The sequence below is a fragment of the Homalodisca vitripennis genome, chromosome 4 (genome assembly GCF_021130785.1).
Source record: "Homalodisca vitripennis isolate AUS2020 chromosome 4, UT_GWSS_2.1, whole genome shotgun sequence".
NCBI lineage: Eukaryota > Metazoa > Arthropoda > Insecta > Hemiptera > Cicadellidae > Homalodisca > Homalodisca vitripennis.
This window is the reverse complement of record NC_060210.1, coordinates 101,856,039-101,867,369: the sequence shown is the minus strand read 5'-3', so window position 1 is coordinate 101,867,369 and position 11,331 is coordinate 101,856,039. Positions and strand designations below refer to the sequence as shown.

The 11,331-nt window shown below is 33.1% G+C and overlaps 1 protein-coding gene across 1 annotated transcript; it reads left to right on the top strand.

Moving 5' to 3' along the window:
* The first annotated feature begins 225 nt into the window (after positions 1–225).
* Positions 226–10,714, top strand: LOC124361137. The gene is made up of 4 exons (XM_046815174.1): positions 226–304; positions 3,229–3,652; positions 7,558–7,679; positions 10,524–10,714. Exons 1-4 carry the CDS (start codon positions 226–228, stop codon positions 10,712–10,714), a joined length of 816 nt encoding a protein of 271 aa, XP_046671130.1.
* Positions 10,715–11,331: the final 617 nt, after the last annotated feature.

The following is an 11,331-nucleotide window of genomic DNA, read 5'->3' as shown; positions in this document are numbered from 1 at the left end:
TAATTAACCTGATATTAAAAGTATTTAAATATTATTATATAGGGTTTTTCCCTCAGTCAATTTGCCTTTAGATCAAACGAAATATCAATATCTGCTAACGAGGTCGTTAGTGGCGTGTGATTGTAAAGCTGGGGCTCGGGGCTAGCTTATTATCTGGTCGGTTGACAGGCCACTGTTTATATACGAGGTTAAACAGTAGGTGACTGACCAGTAGTGACAACTACTATGAGGGCGTTTCTCTCCGTGCTCTTAGTTTGCGCTGTCCAGAGCGCCTCTGTTCCACAAAGCAGACTCTCAGTGTTTGGTAAGCCAGTGGATTAAAAGCATATTTCTGAAATCACTATATAAACTCATAAACGAAAATTACCAAGAGCATGACGTTTATTTCATTTTGTTTGATTATTTGTCTCCTGATGCATTGTTACCTTACTTGCAAAATAACCTCATATTATTGGCGATTAAAAACATGATTTAATTGTAAATAAACAAATACAACGGAGCATTCAATGACCCTATAAAACTTAACAAAAGCCTATACCGAACCGACTGAAACTATCAGGTTAGCAATCAGCTGATTAAAACAATCCAACAGAATAACTTAATTATACGTGTTGGTAAAACCATTAAATAGTATCTCAGTTTTCACAATACACCTGTTTTGTTTAAAATGTTTTTAATCTTTAATTTTCTAGTTGCCCCTAAGATGAATTGAAAATATTTAAATTGTTCTAACCTTAAGGCTATTTGACACTACAATAAGGTTAACACTAGAGATCTACGTTGAGCCAAGGGGAACTTATATAACAATTGGTTGTTAAGACGGATAGACAACATTCGATTTTAAGAAACTGTTCCAGGTAAAATATTAATAAACAACATTTTGTGTGTAAATCGAAATAAACAGTATCATGTTGCCAATATTTAGTATTAAAATAAAATATCACTATGCAACTACTGACGTGTGGGTGTGTGTGTTTGTGTGTGTGTGTGTGTGCGCGCGCGCGCTCTCTCTCTCTCTTTTTCCTTATTGTAAATCAGGAATCAGTATGCTCCATCATTGTGATTCATTTCACAGACTACTTACGTATAATTACGTTAACACGTTTCATTCAAATAGACCGGTGTTGATTATGTGAAATTCTGTTTGTACCCTTCTATAATACCAACGCACATTGTGTCGTTTAGTATACATCTAGTCTATGAAAAACGCTCTTCTATCAAAATTGTGATCAGAGTGAAGCATGCAAGCCACTAGGTATATTTATTAAATAAAACTAATTATATATATTAAATATGGGAACTATATATATTCAAGTACCTTCAGAGAAGTATATTCAGATTTAAAATTAATGTTTCATACAAATTAATAAAGATCATGCCAATGTCTTAATTTGTTTATTATTGATGCAATTAGTAATTACCAATCCTATTACAAGGTAGCAATATGTCACAAGCTTGACTAAGGTTGCATGCAAAATTTCAAGCCTACAGGTTACTTTATACTGCGGTCAGATAGTCAAATATTCATCATACAGAAAATAAATGTTTATATACCCCGACTGGCAGATAAAGACATTTTCTCAGCCTACTTTGTGTAGGCTTTTATCATAATCAGCAAAATTTCATTGTGTGACTTGCACCATCATACAACTATTTTTGTCTATATAGACTTTTTCATGCAAAATTTAAAGTCTACAGATCATCTTTATTGACAAATTCGCCTCATGATACATTCTCATTTTTAATCTTAAAGTTACATTTCAAAATAGTACTGTAATAATAAATGTACTGGTCAATTAGAGAGGTACTATAACGGAAGAGTTCGCTTAAGTAAATAAACAATTACCAATTTTTACATTTCATTTTACATTGAATTTTAAAAATAATGTTATTTTTATTTCTACTGTATGAAAAATGTTCATATGTTTAATAAGTCACATGTTCAACGCATATATAATTGAACTCAGCCTGTTTACGAATTTATTTAATTTGTTTTTTTTTTCGTTGCCATCATGGTAACCCTTAACACCGATGTAAAAATATATGCTAATGCTCAGGAAAATTCCATGGAGTAACATTCGCCAACACCTAATTCAGAATTGCTAGCATAGAAATGGAACTTCAAGCAAAATCTCAAGTTTATAGGTTAGTTCGTTATCGAGATATCGTTTGGACAGGCGATCAGATAGACTGCAGTGACATTTTCCTGCCCCACGAGTAATAGAATTCGCTAATGTTGACCCAGAAAAAATCAGATTATTTGAAAACACATTTTACTGAGAGGTAAAAAATTTTATTTGAACATATAAAACTATTCAATCCCTTTATTTTATTTCTTAATATCCTTAGATTTTAAATACAGTGTTTTTATAATGTGCAATACAATTCCATAACTATATAAAACTGACTCTTATATAAACACAATTCGGATTTCCACTTCTCTTCCCTCAAAAGACTTCGTATCCTATGGAAGCTCATCATGTCTATAGTACGCTGATAAGAATTTAAACCCGTTGCTAATATGCAATGCATGAGTTCATGCATACAATGGTAGGATCCATTTGGATGGGTCTACAACGATGGAGTGCAAGAACGGAATAATTAAATACACACATTCCACTTGTACAAAACTCTCTCTCAGAGGACAAATACAGAATGTTTTTAAACTCCTTTACGTTTTTCGTTAGTCTCATCACAATAGATTTTTTCATCCGATCTTGTTTGCTTTGATCCCAGAATTTGTAGGAGAACATGACAACTTTTTCATCAGTTTAACCCTTTTTAATCTTTAATTCAATTCAATTTTCAAGGATTAACGCTATAGAAGATATTATGTACCAAAGTGTCCATCTTATGACTTGATCTTACTCCCTGTTTGATGGATCGACTTTCGATTAATGTGTGCTGTTAAATACAATTAAAAATTTTAAATTTCTTATCGGATTAATTAAATTTATACGATGGACTATCGTTACTCGTATTTATATGTTTTAAATAATAAATCTTGAGTTATGTTGACATTAAAGAAACATATCTTTAAAAGATGGCTTAGATTCCGAATTTTAATTTGTGATCTCTTTAAAATAAAATGCATCTCTACCATTAGAAAAATGGCTACGTGTTATTGAATAGTGGATTAAAAATGTAATTAAAAAAAAAACTTTATAAAAATATTTTAGTTCTATTTAGTTGATTCCTATACACTTACATAATTGTTATTGCCAACAGTGACGGAGGATGCCCCAGTGCCAAACCCAACCGAGGTGCTGAACAGACCGATGTTCGTGGTGTCCAAGTCTCTGGCCCACCCTGGCTACTACAAGCCTGCAGTGCTCATTGCTGGTCTCGAAGGTGCCGATGTCAAACTCGACCCTCGCTTCCGAGAGGTTCGGGATTTTCTTCACTCCAGCAGCAACAAGTACGCTCTCTTCACAGACGCCAGGAAGTTTTACAACAGTGAGTTCTTCGACACTCCTCTCCGAGCGGGAGACCAAATCGTTGTTCCCAGCCAGTTCATGATCGAGACCTATCGACTGAACACGCTTCCAGTGTTGATAATCGCTGACCAGGCCGACTTTAAGAGATACAACTTCAAAAATCTCAAACAAGTCGCCAAATTTGGAATCTACCCTGATGCAATAAAGCCGTTAAAGTAAATTTATAATGTAATTATTGGTTCTGGTCACTTCATAATTGTAATAAAATGTATATGAATGAAATCAACAAACCCTCTATTACAATTCGTTTTGTGTTGATACGAAGTTATGTTGATATTATTGAGCATCGCGTATATGATAGTTTGGAAATTTTTCATAGGATTTATTTATTTCTGGTTTTACTTCGTGAGTAAAAAATTATTGTTTTAAAAAAATATTTACATTACATATATTAACTAGGCCTGATCAGGTTTACTGTAAATGGTATAATATTAATCAGTTGCTTTGAAAACAGGGGTTAATGAAGGATTTGGAAATATAGTATAACTTAATGGTTAATATAACAACTAAAGTTTGGAATACGAACCATTTTGTTATTGGAAGTAAATATTTAATTACATCTGGCTGTATGGGACTGGTGCCATGTTTGTTAAAAAAAAACTTGAAATATTTAAATTTATGGCGCATCAGTTATGCAGAATTATAAAGATAATATGAGCATGGTTACAATTTCGACAACATTGAAATAATAATGCTTAACTGAGAATGAGATTTTATAAAATATTCCTTGTTAATGGATAGGTTTGTTAATCAAAAGTGTTTATCAATAATATTAATCATTGAAAGTATTAACTATTGAAAACATTTGATCATTGAAATATATTTAAGAAATATTAATACACACTAAACAAATAATTTATACCTCAGTTCAATAGCGCTGACTGTAATAGAAAACCTGCAAGCCAAGTCACCAACTCAATAGACATAAGATTTAGTAAATGGTACTCCAATCAGTAATACTACTACATTAAATACTACTCCAATATAACTTTATGTCAGTTGCCAGTTTTTGAAAACCAACATGCATAAAAATAATTTTTCTTTCCTGAGTTGAAGATATTAAGGGTGATGAAAAGAAAACGAATTATGCTCTGAAAATGAGCTACCTTTGATATCCATGAGTGCGTGGAAAACCATTTCCTCTTCCCGAATACGGTATTGTCAAAGGACTTCTCTGTCGACGCTTTGGACTGTGCTTAACGAGTGTGATTACATTTTATTTAAGAATACATGTACATCGGCACAACTGAAAATAGTGCTCATAGTTATGTAAATAGTTCTATTTTACATGATTGACAATACTCTATAACATTACTAACGCTCCAAATATTTTTTTTAGAAAGGAAACACACGCAGGAAAATATTTAAATTATCAGTCAAACCATCAAAAATATGCCAAAAAAGGGGAGGCCTACTCGAACCAGAAAACCCATTCTTGAGTCGGTAAACCAGAAAAGTGATAAATTTGCGTTTATTTGAATCCCTTACGTGCCGGGATTATCTAAGAAGATTAGAAGAGTAGGTAGAAAATTTCATCACCGGATGATCAGGCGGTGCTAGATAGAATCATCATTGCTTAGGGGAACTATTACAAGGGGAAATTTTCTACTCAGAATCTATAATTATACTCGTACGTCTAAGTTTTATTCAACACTTCCCTCCCACTTTTGTTATTACCCAATTACCGTTGCCTGAGATAACCAAAAGGCTTCCAGGATGGAGAATATACATCTGAATGACTATATACTAATACTAGCCGTGTACCCGTGTTCTTCCACGAAAGCTGCCCTTTATTCAGTTTTTGTATTGTTGGCTAATCTGAGAACCTCAATCTAGGCCATGTCTTGTCACAGTAAATCTGCTCTAAATCAGATATTTATTCTTCTATTTAAATAATATTTTTTATTTACATGTGTGATAAACTCTTCTAAAACTGTGATTCTTGTAGTTCTTAAACAAAATGCTGGTTTTAATATATTCGAAGTTTAAAATAATGACCGCAGTTTTTCAAATACTAGATAATTTTATGATATTTTTTCTGTAACTGCCCTAGTTATTATACACAGTTGAGTCAAATTTGGTATAATTTAATTTATTAGTTTATAACATATTAACTTTTCTATAAAAACATGTTATAGGACACCCTCTATATTGATTTATTCCTCAACTGTTTGGTTACATTTTTCATTCAACCTTGTTACTTCACTTTGCTATTAAGTCTTTATATGCAAAACAACCCCTGACAATGAAATATTCCCTAAAAAGGAATTCTTATTAAGAGTAAACTAGTCTATTACCAGATCACGGGACTCTATCGGCAAATATGCATTCTAAAATTTCTCCTTTTCTCTCAAGGCGGCCGTGTCCAGTTATGCGTGTAGTAATTCTCTTTTGTGAATATCTCCGTCTTCGTTTAATATTAACAGGGTATTCCTTTCAAGGTACTGTTGCACAGTTTGAAATGCTGTGTACGTATTTATCACTCAGATTGGCCCATCCGTCTAGTTAACTTAACCACAGATACTGTTTTGCTCCTTCAGAATTGCCAAGGACTTGTTTGGGCTAGTGCGATTTCAGGGCGGTCAGCTACTCTTCCACTCCACGCTTCTTAGATTATGTACATGATGATAATTCCGTGTGGCAGTGAACTAGGTTCTCGTTGTCTTGTGTCTATTATATCTACAACCTCAAAACAACAACAAATATTTTCCCCCTATTCATTTCCCCTGTTATTTTATTCCGTTGTTTTATCTGTAACCTTTTGATAAGGGAGTGTGAATTTTGATAATTTCATAACACATCTTGAATGTTAGCATAGATATACAGTGTTAAATCGATCGTAGAATTTGAAAAGAAGGAACCGGATTTATTTTTATTTTTCAAACTATTGATTTGTGTGTAATCAAAATTGTTATTTTTCTGTTTTTAATAACTAAACATCCGTGACTGACGTTAACTAAAGTAATATGTAATTCAACTGTATACACTCTTAGGGATTTTTTATAGTATTTATTACAATATGATAAATCAATCCCTAAATTAAGTTAAAATATTAAGTTTTATTGTTCTATGGTATCAAAATTGTGAAAATTAATTATGTGGTAATTGTTGCTGTACAAGACAAGTATTATGATTACCATGGTTTCACCTAATCTTTAAATAGGCTATTTCATTAGTTCCTGAGAGTTGTCTACAATAAAAAACTAGACGTTTCTGGTTATTAAAGTAACTATTTGCACCATTGTTTAAAGCAAATGAAATTTTCCATAGAGACGTTTATATTTAACAGTTACAAAATTGGTAGAATTGTGATTTAGCTATATATTATTAATTGAGCAAACAATAGACCACTGCAGCAAACTTTTGTAGTAGCCGTGGGCTGTGGTGAGGTGATTTACTTCTAATGATGATTTGTGTCAAAAGGGATGACGTATACTCTCTGTGAACGCCGCCAGGTAGTTGTCTTAGTTGTGCATGATTTGTAACCTGGGAATTGGGTATAAAGTTACCTCCTTCTACGGAATTTCTTAGACTGTCTATATACAGTAGGTGTAACTACTTCCAAACAAGTCTACGCTGAGGTCTATGTTCTCAATTATTATACGACACCACGTTTCCGTTTCAACCCTCCTGACCAAAGACACTGATAAATGGAAGGCACAATATTTAAATTTAGGATTATAACAAAGAACCATGTAGACCGATTCAACAGATGGAGTATCGCTATGAATCCGGAAAATGCAAAGTAACTTTTACCAACTTATTCAACGTAGTAACTTCATCATGTGCATTACCACATCGGTAAAATTTCGGGCGATTGTACCCATTTTATTAAAAAAACTTTAATTTGCGAATTTCTCGCTGTCATCATGGTGACCGACCAGACCAATTTAAAAATTATGGAATTTTATTCAGGCAAAAAATAAATAGGTTCTGATTCCTAATAATACATACAAGTTTAAAATTTAAACTGGAGAGCCTGGTTCAGAGCTGGCTTCTCCTTCATTTGAGGGGACATGACTTGAGATTGCCCTAAATTCTGCCTCATGTATCTCGACAGGAAGCGACCACTACCCCCAAATCCTGGGCACTCCAGAAGCAGCGCCAAGGTCCTTATCGGACAAGGTGCAATTTCTAAGCGTCTTGTCATTAAAGAGCAAAAAAGTTTGGAAGCAGGAACCGGTATTACACAAAACTCAGAATCAAACTTTCAACATGTAATCTACCGAAAATAAAGTCAATATTTTATATCACTCAATTAATAACAGAACTGACCTATAACCGGAGCAATATTAATTTGGTGGCAGTAACACAGCTCGGCCAACGACTGTCAGAGGTTATGAAGAGTGGGCCGTAGCCACAGCACAACATAATACGTATATAATATACAATATCTTTGGAGAGCAAGAATGTTTTACTGGAAAATAGAAAAGTTCCTTACTTGTATTGATTATGCGATCATCCTTAGCATAACCGAACATTTAATTTGAAATTTTTAATTTCCACAGAACTAAAACATATTATTTATATATATTTGCTCCACTCAAGTAAAAGCAAATCATGCGTAACTGTCCTATTTTTTTTAATAGAACAATTTCGTAATTTTGCCTTAATTTTGTTGGTAGATGACTATAATGTTTTAGCTAATATAACTCATCTAACCAATTTTGTGACGATTGGTTAAACATATGGCAATTGTTATTACAATATTTCGTTATTAAACTTAAAGCATACTCAAAGCATAAAAAGCAACAAATAATTACTAAAACAATTAAGGTAGCCGCCACTTACATAAATAATTGCTAATTACGATTTTGTGGGTTTGTTGGCTATATTGCCATGAGTGCTTGTGGACTGTAAATACATTATTTAAGACATTGTTTACTTTTTACCAGATACTAAGACTCCGTAGTACTATTATTATTTCGTAAAAAATACAGAATGATACACAAAGATGCAGCATTACTATAATTCAATTACAGTCATAGATTAATAAGTAAACACTTGATATTATTTTATTTTCTTTGACAAATATTATAGGTTTTGGGTTATTAATGTTATTTCCTAATCCTTTTCCTAATCGTACATCGTAAAGTCTATTATTGTTATTTAATTTTAAATACGATCGCTACCTTGTAATAAAAATAGGCATTGTTGGCATCTACTCTTAAATTGGCTTCAATTAAACTGATTGATAAAATTATTATTACACTGTATTTTCAATTACAGTGTTTAATTAATAACACCATGTTGTAATCAAATTATATTCTTTTAACTTTGTTTTACATAATCACGTTCTATCTTCAAATTGCATCCAATATCTTTTGTATCACATCATTACTTCGTTAATAGCTATTGGTAATATTATATTGTTATTAGGATTGCAAGGATTGGGATCGAAACCTTTTAAATCAAATACCTTTCTTTAACTTTAAGTCTACAATTCCAAACTTTAATATATACACATAAATTCATACCGAATATTTTTTTCATTTCTGTATTTTTCTGGATTAAAATTCTTACAGGCTTGTTCGATTAAACTGTTTAGTAAAATTATTATTTAGATAAAATGTGACTAGGATAAAATTGTTACCATAATATACTATGGATACGGAGCTTACTTTAATAGAACAGGGCATTTGAATAGTGTTATACAAGTAATGAAACCCTTATTAAAAAAATGTCTTCAATATTATAAAAATTTAATAAATTAAGTAAATTTTTTATTAACAAATAGAATATATTTCAAGAAAAGTAAATTAGTGACATTAGGGTTTCCTTCGTAAATATTTACACAATCTATTATATATATACAAGATAATTCTTCTCTTTTCTAAAGGAAGCATATATTTCGTATTTACTGTACATGTCAAAATAGATACTGTTTGTATGTATACGTATTATCTGCTGCTCATGTACAGTATCTGTTATGTACATCGTTCTATAAGAGTTTACAGAAATGTATTGACAGAGTAGCTAGACTCGGGTAGCTCATTGGGCTCTGTAACATTGGTGCCTGCGGATAACCAAACAAGATGGCCGCCCTAGAGAACGGCTGAACCACTAATGGACCATTGTTATCTTGGTCCGGCCAAACCTCAGCCAAGATCACTCGTATTGTTCGGCGGACCTGGTTTACCAGTTGCTGTGTACACAAATTGATCACGTTGAGTGCTCGGCTGTTACAATGGTTTTCGTTTTGTTTCCTCTAAAAACAAAAATAACTATACAAATAGATAACGTACACATGGCGACATTCAAAACAATAGTTTCAATCATAGTAGTCATGGTTCGGTAGAGCTTACACAGATGGGATATTCATGTATAATAAACCTTAATTTATATCCTTCAGTATACAGTTTTATAATTATTTATGAAATAATTATAAAATTCTTATCCTTATTTATGTTGTATTATTTCGAATATTGTTAATAGTTCGTCACTATCTACTACAACAAAAATTAAAAATAAGTAATAATATTATGATAAAATGTTTAATACATATTGAATGAAGGTGGCTCTGTAATTTTACTATGTAGAAATGAATGGTGCCAATGTAAGGGACTCTTCAGTGAATGGTACTGAAGTTATATTTCTCACGTTAAAGAGAGTATTCCGTTTAATCACTATGTGTTTCGAATATTTTTTTATATCTAAGAATTGATAGCCGAAATACCGCGTATAATTAACTACAATGAAAACTACACGTACGTAAAGAAACAGAAGTTTTGAATATTTCTGTTTAATACTTTGGATTTGTTTTTATAACCATCCAATAATTCTAAAGTTTTTCATTTTAATACCAACGAATGCGTTAGCTCCCTTAGCAGAACGTAAGAATTATATTACTCAATTTGGACATGTCTGAAGCAGTTGCCCCGAACAACATAGAATACAACCGTCTCTATTGAGGTATTGTGGTCGTATACTTGCTGAGCCCTTGCAGCGTTTGGTCGGCTGGTATTTGTCCAAGCTATGAAGACACTGACTATTCTGATGTTAATTGAGCTCTAACTCCAACTCCAGTTTGTGGTATTTCTGTGTTTGTCACCGGAACTGAGACTGGTTCTCTAATTACTGGTCTCCGTCACTGGGGTGAACTCCAAATGTACCGAAGAAAGAAGATACTGACTAGTCCAACATTGGTTGAGCTCCAACTCCAATTCCGGTTAGTGGCATTTCTGTGTTTGTCACCGGAACTGAGACTGGTTCTCTAATTACTGGTCTCCGTCAGCGGGGTTTAGTCCAAATCTACCAAGGCAAGTAGATTCTGACTAGTCTGACATTAGTTGAGCTCCAACTCTGTCTCCGGTTTGTGGTATTTCTGTGTATGTCACCGGAATTGAGACTGGTTCTCTAATTACTGGTCTCCATCAGCGGGGTTTAGTCCAAATCTACCAAGGCAAGAAGATTCTGACTAGTCTGACATTAGTTGAGCTCCAACTCTGTCTCCGGTTTGTGGTATTTCTGTGTATGTCACCGGAACTGAGACTGGTTCTCTAATTACTGGTCTCCATCAGCGGGGTTTAGTCCAAATCTACCAAGGCAAGAAGATTCTGACTAGTCTGACATTAGTTGAGCTCCAACTCTGTCGCCGGTTTGTGGTATATCTGTGTATGTCACCGGAACTGAGACTGGTTCTCTAATTACTGGTCTCCATCAGCGGGCATTAGTGCAGATGTACAAAGGATAATCTCTCTTATGTCCACATGTGCCAGTGATAGTTAACATGCGGTAACTCGACATAAGATTTTTATTGTGCGTCTTACAATGTTTGCCAAACATTTATTAGTTTCAAGAAGGAAATTATTATATACGATTATATGATTTAATT